At 32.3% G+C, this 21373-nt stretch overlaps 1 protein-coding gene across 2 annotated transcripts in view; it reads left to right on the top strand.

Moving 5' to 3' along the window:
- LOC143055648 (structural maintenance of chromosomes flexible hinge domain-containing protein 1-like) overlaps positions 1 to 21373 on the top strand; it is a 77909-nt gene that overhangs the window by 9647 nt on the left and 46889 nt on the right. For both annotated transcript variants that reach the window (XM_076228811.1, XM_076228812.1), the window contains 12 exons: positions 198 to 361; positions 683 to 785; positions 1706 to 1919; positions 7002 to 7122; positions 7341 to 7400; positions 7886 to 8009; positions 9020 to 9214; positions 10758 to 10871; positions 11289 to 11395; positions 12056 to 12138; positions 17125 to 17235; positions 19437 to 19514. In XM_076228811.1, coding sequence (XP_076084926.1) covers positions 198 to 361; positions 683 to 785; positions 1706 to 1919; positions 7002 to 7122; positions 7341 to 7400; positions 7886 to 8009; positions 9020 to 9214; positions 10758 to 10871; positions 11289 to 11395; positions 12056 to 12138; positions 17125 to 17235; positions 19437 to 19514 — 1474 coding nt within the window. The remainder of the gene's footprint in view (positions 1 to 197; positions 362 to 682; positions 786 to 1705; positions 1920 to 7001; positions 7123 to 7340; positions 7401 to 7885; positions 8010 to 9019; positions 9215 to 10757; positions 10872 to 11288; positions 11396 to 12055; positions 12139 to 17124; positions 17236 to 19436; positions 19515 to 21373) is intronic.

The following is a 21373-nucleotide window of genomic DNA, read 5'->3' as shown; positions in this document are numbered from 1 at the left end:
TAATTTCTGAATTTACAGTATTATTAAGCATCCTGCTGAAGCCTGCCTCAAGGTGCAAGATTGTCTCTATGTGTAGAAAACCTATTTAAAGCTTTGGGCTGTTCTGAGGTTGCTGTCTCTTGGACACTTTCCTTGTTGTCATTCTCTATTTTCTATATATATATTGTATGTTGTAATACTATTGACTATTTTATAAGCCAGGAGATGCCAGCCATATTTCTACAGACGATGAAATTGTGAGAAATGTTATCCATGAAGAAAAGAAGAGAGAGAATTTTACAGTGGTACAAATCAAAAATATAAATCCTGACCATCTTAGTTATCTCAAGTGTAGAATCAAAGATTGGACACGACAATTAGCGTAAGTCATTATTTGGACATGACAATTGGCATATGTTATCATTTGGGTACAACATTTAATATAATTTGTAAGTTGTTATGAAGAAGTGAAAATTAGTTGAATTTATTATTTGGACAATAAAACAATTGAAAATTATATAGAAGTAGTGAATCCTTAAGGTCAAAAATTTATTGTTATTATTTCATGGCCAGTAACATGCCACTGAAAAAGATATTAACACTAATGTATATTGAAGAATTGCCTTTTTACACAAAAATTATCTTTCACAATTCTCATGTTCTGTACAAATGCCTAATGATGCAAAGTTTCACTATTTTGTAGACATATTTACCATTATTACATACATGGACCACAGGGAAACATTGATGAGTCCTCGGTAAAAAATAATAGAGCTCCAAGTCCCTTCCAGAATATTGATATAGAGGTTAGTTTGTAGGAACTATGTAAATTTTAGGTGGACTTAATATTGGTCAGATATATCCAGGCAGTCTGTAATCTTTGAAAATATCTTTCATTGTGAACAAAAGGCAGGAAATGATCATTTATTAAGTTAAGTTGCTAAGAAATATATTTGTCTCTTTCATTTAATTTGATATTAATGATTTTGTATTTTACGTTTTAGTGTCTATAAATATTTATATGAATACTTTCACACATGTGAAGAATTTAGTTACTTAAGGGCATACAATACAGTTTTGATCCTGTATTTACAGTTTGATGAAAATTTCCATATAGGCTATTTTTTGCCTGATTAAATCAAATATGTAATAAAAACATACCTTCATGTGCTCCTTTTTGAGTTAAATGAGGTCGAAATTTCGTATATTTGCTCAAAATTTGGATTTGTGGCCGTATTTTTTCTTTCGAAAGAAAGACATAACTTTTTTGTTTTAAAAGATAAACACAAATTGTTTTTTGTTAAATAATTTGTAATTTCGGCATTTTATAAGTCTCCTTAAAATTTATGCTTTTTTTTATTCAGAAATAACTCATATTTATCAAAGTCATTAATTAAGAAAAAATCATAATTTTTTGCTGTATATTTATCAAAATTAAAAAAAATGCACTATTTACAGTTTTATACAATTTGGTCCACATAATCTCCCTGTAAAAAGAAACAAAATGTTGTTTTAAAAAATAGGGGTCCATGCACTCGTTTTCAAATTAAATCAGTTTGAATGATAAAAATCAGTCGAAAAATGCATCTTTTCCCCGATATGTCACAGTTTGACGTCGCGAAAATAACATTTTATATTAGCAACGTCATGACCTCCCTTGTAACTGTATCGTATGCAGGGGATACAGTTACAATTACAAATGTAATTATTCCTATTTGTGTTACAGGTGAAATTATTTATGCCAAAGCAGACAGTGCCACAAGTTATAAATCTGCGAGACATTGATGACGACATGCAGACTTTATATGTCAGATCTGGTGCTAGTGTGTTCGACTTCAAAGCTACGGTGGAAGGATCGGGAGTTGTGGAGGGAATTATCAGATATCATCCGTTCTTGTATGACAAAGAAACATTTCCATCTGATATGAATGACCCCAGAAGTAAGTATTGACCTTTAAGTCGTCTTATATGAATGACCTCAGAAGGAAAATAGTTTGTACACATATCAACATACTTGTGTAGAAATTAAACTATAGATTGAAAATGACATAATCTGTTTTTATACGACCGCAAAAATTTTAATTTTTTGGTTGTATATTGCTATCACGTTGGCGTCGTCGTTGTCGTTGTCGTCGTCCGAATACTTTTACTTTTCACACTCTAACTTTAGTAAAAGTGAATAGAAATCAATGAAATTTTAACACAAGGTTTATGACCACAAAAGGAAGGTTGGGAGTGGTTTTGGGAGTTTTGGTCCCAACATTTTAGGAATTAGGGGCCAAAAAGTGCCCAAATAAGCATTTTCTTGGTTTTCGCACTATAACTTTAGTTTAAGTGAATAGAAATCTATGAAATTTTGACACAAGGTTTATGACCACAAAAGGACGGTTGGGATTGTCTTTGGGAGTTTTGGTTTCAACAGTTTAGGAATTAAGGGCCAAAAAAGGGCCCAAATAAGCATTATTCTTGGTTTTCGCACAATAACTTTAGTATAAGTAAATAGAAATCTATGAAATTTAAACACAAGGTTTATGACCATAAAAGGAAGGTTGGGTTTGATTTTGGGAGTTTTGGTCCCAACAGTTTAGGAATAAGGGGCCCAAAGAGTCCAAAATTGAACTTTGTGTGATTTCATCAAAAATTGAATAATTGGGGTTCTTTGATATGCCGAATCTAACTATGTATGTAGATTCTTAATTTTTGGTCCCGTTTTCAAATTGGTCTACATTAAGGTCCAAAGGGTCCAAAATTAAACTTCGTTTGATTTTAACAAAAATTGAATCCTTGGGGTTCTTTGATATGCTGAATTTGAAAATGTACTTAGATTTTTAATTATTGGCCTAGTTTTCAAGTTGGTCCAAATGGGGGTCCAAAATTAAACTTTGTTTGATTTCATCAAAAATTTAATAAATGGGTTCTTTGATATGCCAAATCTAATTGTGTATGTAGATTCTTAATTTTTGGTCCAGTTTTCAAATTGGTCTACATTAAGGTCCAAAGGGTCCAAATTAAACTAAGTTTGATTTTAACAAAAATTAAATTCTTGGGCTTATTTGATATGCTTTATCTAAGCATGTACTTTGATTTTTGATTATGAGTCCAGTTTTCAAGTTGGTCCAAATCAGGATTCCATATCAAGTATTGTGCAATAGCAATTAATTTTCAATTGGAGTTATCTTTCTTTGTATAGAATAGTAGTTGATAATATATGTTGGAAATTTGCAAGACATGACTATGATGTCATTTTCTATTTATTTTTGCCAATAACTTTATGTAAATAACTTCATTGGAAATTTGCCAATATAAAATGTTGCTGATGAAGCTTTTTTTCCTTATCTTATCTAAAATGTTTTTAGATAATGTATGTTGGACATTTTGCCAGACATGACTATCATGTCATTTTCTATTTTTATAATTTTCTGATGTATTTAAATGAGTGTTTATGGTTGCAAAGTCCATTTAAAATTTGAATTGAGATGATGATGATGATGGAGTGGCTTGACATTTGTTTTGTGTAAAAAACCCATATAATGTCAAAAATTTGATCACAATCCAAATTCAGAGCTGTATCACGCTTAAATGTTTTGTCCATACCTGCCCCAACTGTTCAGGGATCGACCTCTGCGGTCGTATAAAGCTGCGCCCTGTGGAGCACCTGGTTAAAATAATCATTAACCCTTTAACGTTCCTACCGGTCAATTTGACCGATAAGCAAAATTTGTGGCGGAGTAGTTTGCATGAAGTTTTGTATCGTTGACAATTTTTAACGTACATATGTGGTTGTGGGCTCAAATTGCAGATCAGTATACCACCAACTTGATTTTTGGTGTCTGAAACCAACAAAATGCCATGCATCATGTCAATTTGCCCTATATTGACAAGATTTTTTTGGGGGAAAACTGTTTTATTTCTATTTTTAAATAGAATATTTTCACAAAATGTCACAAGACAAATTGTTGCTGTTTTTTGTTTAAAAATGACAATTTTGATAACTGTGCCGTGATCATTTACAAGAATACTATCAAAACTGTAAGTAAAACTCATACACATACAAAAAATCTGATTCATAGAGTATCAACACTGAAACAAACTCAAATTACAAGGAATTTTCATGTTTTGTTTTGTCAGTTTTTATAGCAAAAGAGATGAGAACATCCAAAATGTGTTAAAAATTGTTAGCCAGGTCGAAATAGCAATAACAAATCTTTGTTTCTTTAGTGTCTGGTTATGAGGGTGTTGGATATCGTATCGCTAAGGTATAGAAATAGTGACATATAGACGAAAAAAAGAACATTTCTGAATAACTTTCTTACAAATTTGCTTCAAAAAATAATAATTTTCAAAAAATAGCTTCTTAAGAAAACGAAGTTTGATTATGTTCTCCCAACATTAATTTCTAGTCTTACAGAGAAGGTGACTTATATGCTTAAATTTCATAAGTTTTCCAATGGTTTCTGTAGCTCAGTGGAAAGATGCACAGTCCAACACCCGGATGATCGCGGGTTCAAACCTCACTGCCGGAGGATGAAAAAATTAATTCCTATATTAAATGTAACTTAACTTAACTTTACTTTCAATTTCAATTAAGACAACTGAAATACATGATTTACATCAAAAAGAAAATTCCCCCCCCCCCCCCCCCCCCCGCCGCCCTTTTTCTCCCCTCTCTCTGTTTTTGTTACATTCTTAGCCTGGGCACTCAAAAATACCAGATTTTCATTCAATATTTACTCAAAATTCTATCCTAAAGGCTTATTCTGTAAGCAGTTATGAATAGAACATCTTTAACATAAACTTGGGCCATTTATTGACTATGACAAAAATTCTCAAAAAAATCCACTATTTTTCGGTGTTTCGAGTCTTGATATTTCTACCAATCAGACAAGTTTTGCATCTTTCTGTTAAAGTTTTCACCGATAACGTTTCCGAAAGTCTTCTTGCATTAATTTAACACTAAAACTATGTTCTATTTTTGTCACTAAATGTCTGTAAAACCGCTTTTCCGCTTGAATTGTACATTTTTGTCACTTTAATTCAGCATGTCACGTGACTTTTGAGGGATATCACGTGACCAACGTAAGAAATTATTTTCCTTAAATCAAGTTTTCCTGAAACCTTGGTCAATTATCTATCAGATGAGTCTAACTTGTCCTTTGAGTGAGCTTTTTATCGAAATGTGCAATTGATTGAAAACAGATATCCTTTATTCGGGAAGAAAAGGTAAAAAATCCTTGAATGTTAAAGGGTTAAGTACGATTCTTAACCCTTTAACGTTCCTACCGGTCAATTTGACCGATAAGCAAAATTTGTGGCGGAGTAGTTTGCATGAAGTTTTGTATCGTTGACAATTTTTAACGTACATATGTGGTTGTGGGCTCAAATTGCAGATCAGTATACCACCAACTTGATTTTTGGTGTCTGAAACCAACAAAATGCCATGCATCATGTCAATTTGCCCTATATTGACAAGATTTTTTTGGGGGAAAACTGTTTTATTTCTATTTTTAAATAGAATATTTTCACAAAATGTCACAAGACAAATTGTTGCTGTTTTTTGTTTAAAAATGACAATTTTGATAACTGTGCCGTGATCATTTACAAGAATACTATCAAAACTGTAAGTAAAACTCATACACATACAAAAAATCTGATTCATAGAGTATCAACACTGAAACAAACTCAAATTACAAGGAATTTTCATGTTTTGTTTTGTCAGTTTTTATAGCAAAAGAGATGAGAACATCCAAAATGTGTTAAAAATTGTTAGCCAGGTCGAAATAGCAATAACAAATCTTTGTTTCTTTAGTGTCTGGTTATGAGGGTGTTGGATATCGTATCGCTAAGGTATAGAAATAGTGACATATAGACGAAAAAAAGAACATTTCTGAATAACTTTCTTACAAATTTGCTTCAAAAAATAATAATTTTCAAAAAATAGCTTCTTAAGAAAACGAAGTTTGATTATGTTCTCCCAACATTAATTTCTAGTCTTACAGAGAAGGTGACTTATATGCTTAAATTTCATAAGTTTTCCAATGGTTTCTGTAGCTCAGTGGAAAGATGCACAGTCCAACACCCGGATGATCGCGGGTTCAAACCTCACTGCCGGAGGATGAAAAAATTAATTCCTATATTAAATGTAACTTAACTTAACTTTACTTTCAATTTCAATTAAGACAACTGAAATACATGATTTACATCAAAAAGAAAATTCCCCCCCCCCCCGCCCTTTTTCTCCCCTCTCTCTGTTTTTGTTACATTCTTAGCCTGGGCACTCAAAAATACCAGATTTTCATTCAATATTTACTCAAAATTCTATCCTAAAGGCTTATTCTGTAAGCAGTTATGAATAGAACATCTTTAACATAAACTTGGGCCATTTATTTGACTATGACAAAAATTCTCAAAAAAATCCACTATTTTTCGGTGTTTCGAGTCTTGATATTTCTACCAATCAGACAAGTTTTGCATCTTTCTGTATAAAGTTTTCACCGATAACGTTTCCGAAAGTCTTCTTGCATTAATTTAACACTAAAACTATGTTCTATTTTTGTCACTAAATGTCTGTAAAACCGCTTTTCCGCTTGAATTGTACATTTTTGTCACTTTAATTCAGCATGTCACGTGACTTTTGAGGGATATCACGTGACCAACGTAAGAAATTATTTTCCTTAAATCAAGTTTTCCTGAAACCTTGGTCAATTATCTATCAGATGAGTCTAACTTGTCCTTTGAGTGAGCTTTTTATCGAAATGTGCAATTGATTGAAAACAGATATCCTTTATTCGGGAAGAAAAGGTAAAAAATCCTTGAATGTTAAAGGGTTAAAATTAATATTATAATTAGAGTTTGTTTATTATTGTAGTTGATGGACAAAGAATATATTTTAATTTAAAAATATGCCATCCATTGCTCATATGCTCCAATGCATAACTTTTCACATTGAAAATGCCTGCATTCTGTACTTTTAATGCCCTCAGTGCTTTGATTCTTGAATGTCTGACATACATTGTTTATTATAGGTGAACCTGAGGTGTTTGATGAACATGATTATGCTGCCAATGACAGACCAGGAAGGGGAAGGAGACCAATATTTGAGTGTTACTGGAATGGCAGACTTATTCCATATACATCTATAGAAGAGTAAGTTTCAGAGTCTGATCCAGAAATTTGATTGGTTAAAACTTTTCAGTGTTCCTTATTCCAATTGGAAAGTAAAATATACAGGATTCCATAATTTTTCTCAAGAAATTGTACCTTTGAATGAGATGAACAGCTAAACAAATTTGATAGGACAGAGGAAACTTACAAATAAAGATAGTGAATATTATGTTGAGTGTACTTTGATTATTTTTTTATAGTTTTGAATGGTGTGCAGAACCAAAAAAAGGGAAAAACTTACCATTGGAATGTTACAACAGGTATGTAATTCATACTGTACAATTTCCTGTTCCTTAATCAAATGCATTATGGGTAATGTAAATGTAGTTGATTGCCAATTAAACCACTGGCTGAGAATTGCAAATATAAGACCTCACATGCTGATATCTGATTCACATATTTGTATGTAGCTTTTCCTGAATTTTGGTTGGTCATGTTAAAATTGAAATAATAAATGCTCACAATAATTTCTGAATTTACTGTAAATTATTTTACCTACCGTTTACATGATTTCACACATATTTCCTGATTATACATAAATATTCAGACTAAATTAAGAAAATTTGTTATATTTTATGTGAAATGGATTGATCTAAGTTATATAATGTAAATTATGTTAAATTGTATATCAATTCTTCATCTTGAATATTCAACAAACTATTTGCTTGTGGGTTAAGATAAAAAAAAACAATCATTCATTTGACCGCTTACAATAACGTTATTTAGAATGAATCGTTCTTTTCAGAATTTCTGGTGTATTGTTTACTAATGATCATTTCCAAGTCAGTACTAATAAGTTGACCTTCATTGACCTTGAAATGAGAATGAAGGAAAAAAACACAGCCTATCATAGAATACATAACGGACAGGTGATTATTAACAAGAGGAAAATCTATTGTATCTTTAAATTACAAACTAGGGGGAGGGATACTTTTAATTTTGGGTGCTAGCATGACTAGTTCAGATGAATTTAAGAATTGAATGCTCTTTTTATAATTTTATTGAGTGAAAAAGAACTGATCAAAGAACATTTATCAAAGCTTTTACAATTCTATAAAAATAATAAAAAGGCATTCAAATTTAGTTCTAATATGATTACATTTTTATTTCACAACAATAAAATTAAGATGTTACATAAAAAAAATTGCTTGTTTTATCAATGCATTATTATAGCAAGTGCAGTCACAGTTGTTGTGTGTAATACAGAAACATAATATGATTTGTAATGTATTTATCTTTTGACTGACTAACCCATTTGAAGTATAAAGTTTTTACCACCACCCAGTAGGAGGTAGTTAAGGAAGAGTGTGATTTGAATTTTAACTATGTAGAGAAGACAGATGTTAAAGTCAACAGGGTTAGGTGGTATGATCTCTTTCTCCAACAATTTAACAGTAAATACAGAATCTCACATTCTTAACAAAATTGGGGGAAAATTAAGACTAGACAAATTTTAACAATTTTGGATTTTCAAGAATTTATGAAACTTGACAGAACAAGTTTAAATGCATACAGAATTAAAGAAATTATCATATCATTCATATACAGAAATTAGCAATATCTGTCGCAAAAGTATTTCTTTTACAAACTAAAATCACTAAAACACAAAGATATTGATGTTAATGAAAATCCAAGACTGTTGTTTCAATTCAATTTGACTGTTTTAAGTAAATGGCAATAGAGATATTTAGCTTGACATGTACATTTTGGTGTGAGTTTTTTTTTTTGTGCAAAATGGTGACCTCACATTTCAAAATTTTCAATTTACTTTTGCATCAATTAATTAACATAGATTTTGAAAGGAATGAAGAATGCTTATTATAGATTATGATCTAGATAATAACTACCTCCTGACCATGTGAACATCTTTTTACATTAGGAAAAGAGAACAGCTATAGACAAGGAGTTTCTGCAATGGCTGAAGGAATGTCATGAACATTGTGATAAACAGATTCATTTCACAGAGTTCAAAGGTCAGGTAGTACGTGCTGACCTACCAAAACAGAGACAGACTCCATGGGCAGAGTTCCAACAGGTGGAATGGGATGGGAAAATCTTCAAAAAAGGGCAATTGGTTAGTGTATAATTTTTATCATGCTAATACTGTGGATTTATTTATTTTTGTGGGCACCAATTTTCGTTGATGAAGGAATACCCACGAAATACATGAAAAGTTGGTCTCCAATGAATAATAATAAATCCATGGTAGTTATAATACAAGCTGCTCCATACCAAGGCTTCCAAAATGGTCATATATTCCGGACAATTGTATTATGTCCAGTAAAAGTCCGGCTGGGCAAAGCATGAAACGGTCATCTACTTTATAGTTTTCAAGGCTTTTTCGGTCATCATAATTCACAATCTTTTTGACCCGACCTTTTGCCTTTAACAGCCACACATTTCCGGTCATAAAAGTGACATGATGATTACTATCAAAACAACCCCTACTTCAATACCTTCTAATTTTAATCAATGCTAATTAGTTGTTGGACAGCTGAAATCTACCTGTTCAGGTGACAGGTGAACTATGTTCAGTACCGGACATCATATAAATTGATTGGTCTATTCACAATTATTTTCGTACATTTCAGTGGTTTGTATCTAATTGATTTAGTTCAAGAGATTAAAATAATAACAAATACATTTATAAACATGATTTGATAAAATATTTAAAAAAATTTTAAAGGAAAAATTGGCAGAACTACGTTGTATGAAAAAGATCACGTGAGCGCATGTGCACAGGTGGGAAATTTAATTATGCATCCTACATTTCTTCAAAAATGCTAAAACTATCATTGATACCTGTATCTAACGTTCATTTCAAGTATTTTTTTGAAGAAATAATGTGGAAAGAGCTTCTTCACTCAGTCGTGCTTTGTAAACATACATAGATTTTACGCATCTGTTTATGGTCCATGTTTTACCATTGTCAAGTCAACATCCGGTTTTGGAAAATGTGACAAACAAAAGTAAAGTTTTAGACAATGTCAGTTTGCACAAATAAAGAGTCTGAGGCAGATATAAGCACGCTGATGTGCACACTTTGAATGATGCACTGCCAATTTTAACAGTATGTCAGAACATCAAATTTATATCATAGTAAAGTTTAATATCGTTTTTTTTTTTTTATCTAATGTCAATCATTGGGATGGCCATCTGATTAGTATTATTGCCTTTTGTGACTTAGTCTTGGGGATTAAAATCAGGATAAAATGTCTGGCTGGCTCAAAAAAATTTTGGAAGCCCTGCTCCATACACACAATTGATAGTCATTAATATTGTCATTTACAAACACAAAAACAGTTGACACTTTTAACCTTTCTTCAATGTAAGGCGAGAAATATCTAGCTAAAAATAAACTTGAACATAGTGTATAAGCTTATAGTATAAAATGATATTTAAAGATATTTAAAGATATGTGAACATGTGCTCGTTCTACAGGAAAGACATATTTACTGGAATTAACTGCTGATCTACATGTATCACAGTGAAAAAATACCCATACCACTGCTCTGAACAAAATATTCCAAAGATTTTATTCGAATTGTAGAAAGGAGAAACTCAAAAAATAAAGATGAATGCTCATACAAATCTCACTACTTATTATTATATTGTAGGTTAGAATAACCCGTACATTACCCACACTGCTTGGAACAATCAAAAGATTTTATTTGTACGGAGAGTATGAAGGTGATGTCTTTGCTACTGGTGGCGACTTAGAGGTCATACAGGTATGTTAAGGTCAGATAATAATGTTCATAACCTTGTCTTAATTTAATAAAAGTTCCCTTGAGATGGTACCAAACACCTTGACTAAAGTTAATTTGTCTTGTCAATTTTTCATAAAATTTTGACAAAATATTTGCTTTGACCCTTTGACAAAAAGATAAAAATTTCAAAAAATTTGAACCACACATTTGTTTTACTACCATTAAAAAATAGACCTCAGGTGACCTAAGTCAACCTTGGGGTGTTTGGTAAGATTGATGTTCCTCTGATGTCATTTACTCATTAAGTAAATTGACAGTTACTGTCTTGACATATTAGGAACTGTGATCCCTGTATGATGAAGTCAATGTCTTTCCTATAATTAAACTTGATAGACACTGACAGACCCTTGTATGATTATAATTTCTCATGTATTTTAGGAACCACGATCCCTGTATGATGAGGTCAAGGTCGTTCCATTATCTAAACTTGACAGACAGGCCTCACCACATCTTATAAAGAAATACATAGAGGAAGAAGAAGCTAAGTAAGTAAGGACTATAACAGATTTTTTTATTTTTTTTTGTTAGACAATTTTATTGGTTTCTTCCCCTATTACCTTTCCAAACATTAGGGCTATTCCAGGAAAAAAATTAAGGGAAGGTTGGACTCCAGATGATATTTTTGTGTTTGTAATAGTAGTGGATGCAATTTTTAAAAGTTCACCATTCAAATAAGAAAACCAATCTATATAGGTGCTTATCTTCACTTTAACAGTATATTATAATTACAACATAGGAAGACACACTATAAACGCAAATAGGTTTGCATGTCCATTATAAAGTTTCCTTTAAGTTAACTTAAATTTAGATACATGTATTTATTACGATATTACTCTTAAAATTAATGCCAAATTAGGAATTTCATGGATCATTCATAGATAACTACAAAAATATTTATTCAAATAAAGGTCCTGGCCTGGTATTAGTCATGTTTTCATTTATGAGTGAGGCTGTACTTTTTGCCCTACTTTTTCATTAAAACACAATTCTGTGACACATTTTCACAAAAATCTTTCAAAAAAATAGTTGTAATTAATGAACATCTCAGTATAACTTACTAGGATAAATTTTTGTCGTAAGATATTTTGTTAAAAGAGCCTCTAAGCCTTTAAATCTGATAGTGACAAGATTAACTGTTGTTGTAGACTACCATCAATGTTATTAGTGTCCTGGCCAGAAGGATTTGAAGTGAAACAAAATGAAAGTAGAGCAGCAGGAGAAACAGTAGGTATGTAAAAACTAATGGTTGTACAGTCAAATATAAATAAGAAGATGTGGTATGAGTGCCAGTGAGACAACTCTCCATCCAAGTTACAATGTGTAAAAGGTTAACAATTATATAGGTCAAAGTGCTGCCATCAGGGATGGGGTAATTAAAAATGTAATGGTAATTAAGTGTAATGCATTACAATTTTCCATGTAATTGAATGTAATGTGTAATTGAGCATTTTTTTAATTACATGTAATGGTAATTTAATTAATTACATTGAAAAAAGCATGTAATGCTCAATTACTTTTGAATTACATTTCAATTACATGTCCTTTTATGGTGTTACAGTTAAGGATTTGTGTTTTATAATATAAATTGTAAAATTATATATATTTTTCAAATATTAATATCAATGCTTTTTTAATATATGAAGTCTGTAATTTTTTCTTAAGTTTTTATATATTTTATTTGACCTACAGATTTTTTTTAATAGTCTTATAATTTAAAAAATGTGATAATCATATATATTAGGGTTGTTCAGTTTTTAAGAAAGATCTTTAACTAAATAGATTGATAAGTAATAAACACCTTGTTAAACAAAAACAATAAAATGTGTCAGTGTGAAACCTCTTTCTGAGACAGTTCATTTAGAATTTAAAATCACTGCATACAATCATTTTGTCAAATTAGTATACACAAAAGGATTATAGAAATAAAAATTAACAGCTGTAAAAACAAACAGCAATTAATCAGATTAAAATGTCCAGGGGCAATGCCACTATTACAGATATTTTATCTAATTAGCAAAATATTGCTAATACTGAGACATTATATACATTGTTTGTACTAAAAATTATTTTCAATATTGTGACATGCACTTTTTTATATTTTTAAAGTAAAATAAAAAAATATTTTAAATTCATTTATAATTTCCTTATTCATATTATGTTTAATTCAAATGAGTTCATTTCTGAGATGTCAAAATACCCCTTGATGTATTGGCAAGTTAATAGGAACAAATTCCCTCTCCTATCAATATAATGATCTTCTAATAAAAAAACTTCCATGTCCTGATCAAACAATATCTTGTACCATATTAGCTCCTGTCGAAAGACTATGTACAAGTGCTGTTTTCAGACCAGAGAGATTCAGAATAATTGACAAAACATTAAAATAACTATATTAAATGATTATCAAATGCAACGCTTAAACTCTGCTTACATGAAAATTTTTACACATGCATTATATAAACATGTAAATTATTGTTAAAAAATATCATGATGAAATGTAATGTGTAATTTAATTAATTACTTTAGTAAAGTAATTGTAATTTAATTAATTACATTTCAAAAACTGTGTAATGTGTAATTAGTGTAATTGACCATTTTTGCAATGTAATGTGTAATTTAATTAATTACATTCCAATGTAATTGACCCCAAGTCTGGCTGCCATAAATGTATACGATGAATGGAACAACCCTTACTTACATATTTTGATATTTGTGTTATAGAAATAATAACATAACTTTCTATAGATATAGCTTACTATGTCTATTTACAGGAATAAGCAACTTAATTTAATAAAATAGAATTGAGAATGGAAATGGGGAATGTGTCAAAGAGACATTCCCGACCTAAGAGCAGAAAACAGCTGAGGCCACAGCACAGCACGAAAAATCCTGAACCAAGAGGTGTGCTTCAGCTGGCCCGTAAACAAAAATGTGTACTTGTTCAGTGAAAATGGATGTCATTCAACAGGGCTCACGCTACCAGGCGACTTGGGCGAAGAAGTCGCTTTCCCGACCATCACTTCGCTTTCTCCGACCCCCAAAAGCGAAAACAAGTCGCCCTGTTCTTGACGATACCCGCTTTCAGTCGCTTCCGTTATCGGACATTTTCAATTTTTACCAAGTTGATGAAACATCAATTTTTAGCTCACCTGGCCCAAAGGGCCAAGTGAGCTTTTCCCATCACTTGGCGTCCGTCGTCCGTCGTCCGTCGTCTGTCGTCCGTCGTCTGTCGTCCGTCGTCCGTCGTCGTCTGGCGTCGTTAACTTTTACAAAAATCTTCTCCTCTGAAACTGCTGGGCCAAATTACACCAAACTTGGCCAAAATCATCATTGGGGTATCTAGTTTAAAAAATGTGTCCGGTGACCCGGCCAACCATCCAAGATGGCCGCCATGGCTAAAAATAGAACATAGGGGTAAAATGCAGTTTTTGGCTTATAACTCAAAAACCAAAGCATTTAGAGCAAATCTGACAAGGGGTAAACTTGTGTAACAGGTCAAGATCTATCTGCCCTGAAATTTTCAGATAAATTGGATAACCTGTTGTTGGGTTGCTGCCCCTGAATTAGTAATTTTAAGGAAATTTTTCTGTTTTTGGTTATTATCTTGAATATTATTATAGATAGAGATAAACTGTAAACAGCAATAATGTTCAGCAAAGTAATATTTACAAATAAGTCAACATGACCGAAATGGTCAGTTGACCCCTTTAGGAGTTATTGCCCTTTATAGTCAATTTTTAACCATTTTTCGTAAATCTTAGTAATCTTTTACAAAAATCTTCTCCTCTGAAACTACTTGGCCAAATCAATCCAAACTTGGCCACAACCATCTTTGGGGTATGTAGTTTGAAAAATGTGTCCAGTGACCCAGCCATCCAATCAAGATGGCCGCCATGGCTAAAAATAGAACCTTGGGTAAAATGCAGTTTTTGGCTTATAACTCAAAAACCAAAGCATTTAGAGTAAATCTGACATGAGGTAAATTTGTTTATCAGGTCAAGATCTACCTGCCCTGAAATTTTCAGATGAATTGGACAACCCGGTTTTGGGTTGCTGCCCCAGAATAAGTAATTTTAATGAAATTTTGCTGTTTTTGGTTATTATCTTGAATATTATTATAGATAGAGATAAACTGTAAACAGCAATAATGTTCAGCAAAAAAAGATTTACAAATAAGTCAACATGACCGAAATGGTCAGTTGACCCCTTTAGGAGTTATTGCCCTTAATAGTCAATTTTTAACCATTTTTCGTAAATCATAGTAATCTTTTACATCTCTTCCTCTGAAACTACTTGGCCAAATTACACCAAACTTGGCCAAAATCATCATTGGGGTATCTTGTTTAAAAAATGTGTCCGGTGACCCGGCCAACCATCCAAGATGGCCACCATGGCTAAAAATAGAACATAGGGGTAAAATGCAGTTTTGGGCTTATAACTCAAAAACCAAAGCATTTAGAGCAAATCTGACAAGGTGTAAAATTGTGTAACAGGTCAAGATCTATCTGCCTTGAAATTTTCAGATAAATCGGATAACCTGTTGTTGGGTTGCTGCCCCTGAATTAGTAATTTTAAGAAAATTTTGCTGTTTTTGGTTATTATCTTGAATATTGTTATAGATAGAGATAACTTGTAAACAGCAATAATGTTCAGCTAAATAAGATCTAGAAATAAGTCAACATGACCAAAATCGTCAGTTGACCCCTTAAGGAGTTGTTGCCCATTTTATTCAATTTTTAACAATTTTCACTAATTTGGTAAATTTTTGTGAATTTTTACAAAATGTTTTTCACTGTATCTAAAGGTCCAAGTTTATTATAGATAGAGAAAATTCTAAGTACCAAGAATGTTCAGTAAAGTAAGATCTACAAACACATCACTATCAGCAAAACACAATTTTGTCATGAATCCATCTGTGTCCTTTGTTTAATATGCACATAGACCAAGGTGAGCGACACAGGCTCTTTAGAGCCTCTAGTTTATTGATAATTAAAGAAATTTAGACCTAAACGATTGATTATCTTAAGAAAAGAGGTTGAAGCATTGTCTTTGCAGTGTGTAGCAGGTTATTTGATGAAAATACAACTTTTTATCACTTCGTGCATTTCTGCAAGTTCCGGTGGTCGAAAACGTACATCAACCTAAATTTCGGCGGCAAAATTAGTTTGTTACTTCATTTAAACGTGATAAAAGTTGCCTCCAGTAAAAGTTCAATCCATTTATTGCATTAAAAACATCATGTTCCTTTCCAAATAACTTGTCAAACATCGTTTATTTTTGTAAATTTTCTTGCATTCGTTTGCCATTGACCGATTTCTAAACTACGGATCTGAACCGGACCAGCTATGACCGAAGTCCGTACTTTTACAATAATTACTACGGAAAAATTACGTATTCCACACGCATTAAGAGACTTTTGGTTACATCTAATTGATTGGTGTATATAATTCCCTATATTTTTTATGGATTGTTTCAAAGTTGCTTAACCTTTCATTTAAAACCTTAGTTAAACTTAAACAACTTTTAATTTGAAATGTTACTTTAATTGTATACTCAGATATGAATTGAATAATATAAAAAGAACATTATTTACATATGACCCTTTATACTATAGTAAAATCCAAACACCGTGCGAATGAGCACTTCTCTTTCAAATCTCACCACTTCTCCCTATCAGTTTCAAAAAGAGAAGCCACTTCTCCCTATAATTCTGAAGTAATGTGAGCCTTGATTCAAAACCCCAAAACTTATAAATGAACTGAAATTATAAAATTGATACAAGGCTAACTAAGGCCAGGGATAAGTGCAAAAATGCAGCAGGGTTAACATGTTTAGTGAGATTTCAACCCCCTGTCTATATTTCTAGCCAATTTAGAAAGAACAAACACATCAATACACACAGTAAAATTCAGTTTAAAAGAAGTCTGAGTCTGAAGTTAGAATAGAAACTGAGCAAACTGAACAATGGTACATAAATTAACAATGGATTACTAGCAGTAACTGACATGTCTTCTGCTTAGGAGAGATAAACTGTAAGCCGGAAATGCCACAGTATATACCCTGTCTGAGACTTGAATAACATATTTATAATATTTAAATTGATTGTAAGGTCAGTAATTTAGTCTGTATTATAATTGATTGTAAGGTCAGTAATTTAGTCTGTATTTTAATTGATTGTATGATCAGTATTTGAATCTATTCAATCTATTTTTAGGTGCCATTAAGATAGAGATAGCCAATAAAAAAGGGGAGACTATCAGTAAGCTTCCTGGGAATGCTGCTTCATCTAAACGTTTGCTGGTAGAACTCAAAATCATTTGGCATGGTGAGTTGTTTTGACTAAGGATTATTTTAGAAATGCTTTTCATCTGAATTCAACTTAACTAAACTTGGTCTGAATGAGCCTTAAGATTTATAGTATAAAGTTAGTTTTAATTCCTGCCAGGCACCAGAGCTAAAAATCCTAATTTTGTTTGTACTTAACTTTTTAGCTCACCTGGCCTAAAAGGCCAAGTGAGCTTTTCTCATCACTTGGCATCCGGCGTCCGTCGTAGTCGTTAACTTTTACAAAAATCTTCTCCTCTGAAACTACTGGGCCAAATTAAACCAAACTTGGCCACAATCATCATTGGGGTATCTAGTTTAAAAAATGTGTCCAGTGACCCGGCCAACCATCCAAGATGGCCGCCATGGCTAAAAATAGAACATAGGGGTAAAATGCAGTTTTTGGCTTATAACTAAAAAACCAAAGCATTTAGAGCAAATCTGAATTGGGGTAGAATTGTTAAACAGGTGAAGATCTATCTGCCCTGAAATTTTCAGATGAATCGGATAACCCGTTGTTGGGTTGCTGCCCCTGAATTAGTAATTTTAAGGAAATTTTGCTGTTTTTGGTTATTATCTTGAATATTATTATAGATAGAGATAAACAGTAAACATCAATAATGTTCAGTAAAGTAAGATTTACAAATAAGTCAACATGACTGAAATGATCAGTTGACCCCTTTAGGAGTGAATGCCCTTTATAGTCAATTTTTAACTATTTTTCGTTAATCTTAGTAATATTTTACAAAAATCTTCTCCTCTGAAACTACTGGGCCAAATTAATCCAAACTTAGCCACAATCATCTTTTGGGTTAGTAGTTTGAAAAATGTGTCCAGTGACCCGGCCATCAAACCAAGATGGCCGCCATTGCTAAAAATAGAACATAGGGGTTAAATGCAGTTTTTGGCTTATAACTCAAAACCCAAAGCATTAAGAGCAAATCTCACATGGGGTAGAATTGTTAAACAGGTGAAGATCTATCTGCCCTGAAATTTTCAGATGAATCGGACAACCCGTTGTTGGGTTGCTGGCCCTGAATTAGTAATTTTAAGGAAATTTTGCTCTTTTTGGTTATTATCTTGAATATTATTATAGATAGAGATAAACTATAAACAGCAGTAATGTTCACCAAAGTAAGATTTACAAATAAGTCAACTTGACTGAAATGGTCAGTTGACCCCTTTAGGAGTTATTGCCCTTTATAATCAATTTTTAACCATTTTTCGTAAATCTTAGTAATCTTTTACAAAAATCTTCTCCTCTGAAACTACTTGGCCAAATTAATCCAAACTTGGGCACAATCATCTTTTGGGTTAGTAGTTTGAAAAATGTGTCCGGTGACCCGGCAATCCAACCAAGATGGCTGCCATGGCTAAAAATAGAACATGGGGTAAAATGCAGTTTTTGGCTTATAACTCAAAACCAAAAGCATTTAGAGCAAATCTGTCATGGGGTAAAATTGTTTATCAGGTCAACATTTGTCTGCTCTGAAATTTTTAGATGAATCGGACAACCCGTTGTTGGGTTGCTGACCCTGAATTGTTAGTTTTAAGGAAATTTTGCTGTTTTTGGTCATTATCTTGAATATTATTATTGATAGAGATAAACTGTAAACAACAATAATGTTCAGCAAAGTAAGATTTACAAATAAGTCAACATGACCGAAATGGTCAATTGACCCCCTTAGGAGTTATTGTTCTTTATAGTCAATTTTTAACAATTTTCATAAAATTTGTAAATTTCTACTAACATTTTCCACTGAAACTAATGGGCCAAGTTCATTATAGATAGAGATAATTTTAAGCAGCAAGAATGTTCAGTAAAGTAAGATGTACAAACACATCACCATCACCAAAACATAATTTTGTCATGAATCCATCTGCTTCCTTTAATAATCACATAGACCAAGGTGAGCGACACAGGCTCTTTAGAGCCTCTAGTTTTACACTGATAATGCAGAATAAATAAAAAAAATAGCAAACTTGAATGTGGTTGAATAAATGTATTAGAAAATAGTTATTTGTTTCTTAAAAGACATTTTTGACTGCAAAAAAGGTTATCAGAAAGAAAAATTGAAATGATAAATTTTCGCTCGATGTGTGATTCAGACTTTAGAGAGAAATTTTATACTGATTGTGCTTTTAAATTGGTACTGATTATATTTCTGAAAATAAAACAATGTTTAACTTGTTTATTTGTAGGACCATCACGAGATGAAGTTATAGTATCTCACATTAGTCAGTACAGTAAAAACTGGGGATACTGGTTCAGAAAAATGGGTAAAAATTTTGAAGATAACATTAGAAAAATTGTTGAATAGGGTAAACTTTGGATATTGGATCAGAAATGGAAATGGTGTGCTGCTAGGAAACTGTTACAGTGTGTACAGCAAAAAACTAAGCAATCAAATACAAAATTGGTCCTTCTCTTATCTCAAAGTATTTATTTGTGCAACAACAACAACAAATACTTTTTTTTACAAAAGAACCACTCTAAAAAGATTTATGAGAGAGTGTAAAACACACATTAAAAATACATTTGTATTACATATTTAACAAATATCAATATTTCTTAGCATAAAACATCATTTTTGTCGAGCCTGCAACGAAGTTTCCGTCAGTCACATGTCCAATGTCCTTGACCTAATTTTCATGGTTCAGTGACTACTTGAAAAAAAAAGTTAAGATTTTTTGTAATGTTCAATTCTCTCTTATTATAAGAAATAGGATAACTATATTTGGTATGTGCTTTCCTTGCAAGGTCCTCATGTCCATCAGACAGTTTTCACTTGACCTCAACCTCATTTCATGGATCAGTGAACAAGGTTAAGTTTTGGTGGTCAAGTCCATATCTCAGATACGATAAGCAATAGGTCTTGTATATTCAGTGTATGGAAGGACTGTAAGGTGTACATGTCCAACTGGCAGGTGTCATCTAACCTTTAACCTCATTTTCATGGTTCAGTGGTTGTAGTTAAGTTTTTGTGTTTTGGTCTGTTTTTCTCATACTGTATACAATAGGTCTACTATATTTGATGTATGGTATGATTGTAAGGTGTACATGTCTAGCTGGCAGGTGTCATCTGACCTTGACCTCATTTTCATGGTTCAGTGGTCAAAGTTAACTTTTTGAGTTTTGGTCATTTTTTCTAATACTATATGCAATAGGTCAACTATATGTGGTGTATGGAAGTGTTTTATGATCTTTATGTCAGTCGCGTAGGTTTTATTGGAACTTGACCTCATTTTCACGGTTCATTGCTCCGTGTTAAGTTTTTGTATTTTGGTCTGTTTTTCTTAAACTTTAAGCAATAGGTCAACTATATTTGTTGTGTGAAAGAATTCTTAGCTGTACATATGCCTGCCTAGCATGGTTCATCTGACATTGACCTCATTTTTATGGTTCATTGGTCAATGTTTAGTTTTTAACCGGATTTTTGTGACAAAAATGTTGGTTATTGATTTGGGGATGTACATTGGGCGGCCTGTCGGTCAGTCGGGCGGGAGGGCGGGCGGCAATCAAATGTTGTCCGTGCATTAACTCATGAACCGTTCAACCAAAGCTTTTAAAATTTTGATATGTTGTTACTGACAACTAAATGAAGGTCAAGTTCAATAATAACGATTTTGACTTTTACCGTTCAGGACTTATAGTTCTTGAAAGATTGAAAAATGGAGTTTTCAGTCGTGTCCGTGCATTTACGCATGAACTATTCTACCAAAGCTTCCCAAATTTTTATATGTTGTTACTGATGACTAAATGGAGGTCAAGTTCAATAATGACGATTTTGACTTTTACCGTTCAGGAGTTATGGTTCTTGAAAGATTAAAAATGGAGTTTCCAGTCGTGTCCGTTCATTTACGCATGAACTGTTCTACCAAGGCTTCTCTAATTTTAATATGTTGTCACTGATGACAAAATGGAGGTCAAGTTCAATAATGATGATTTTGACTTTTATCGTTCAGGAGTTATGGTTCTTGAAAGATTGAAAAATGGTGTTTCCAGTCGTGTCCGTGCATTTTCTCATGAACCATTCAACCAAAGCTTACTTTTACCGTTCAGGAGTTATGGTTCTTGAAAGATCGTAAAATGGCGTTTCCATTCACGCTGTTGCATTTACTCATGAACCATTCAATCT

Source organism: Mytilus galloprovincialis, chromosome 12 (genome assembly GCF_965363235.1).
Source record: "Mytilus galloprovincialis chromosome 12, xbMytGall1.hap1.1, whole genome shotgun sequence".
NCBI classification, from domain to species: Eukaryota; Metazoa; Mollusca; class Bivalvia; order Mytilida; family Mytilidae; genus Mytilus; species Mytilus galloprovincialis.
The sequence above is the reverse complement of the archived record's forward strand: the minus strand, read 5'-3'. Positions and strand labels throughout refer to the sequence as shown.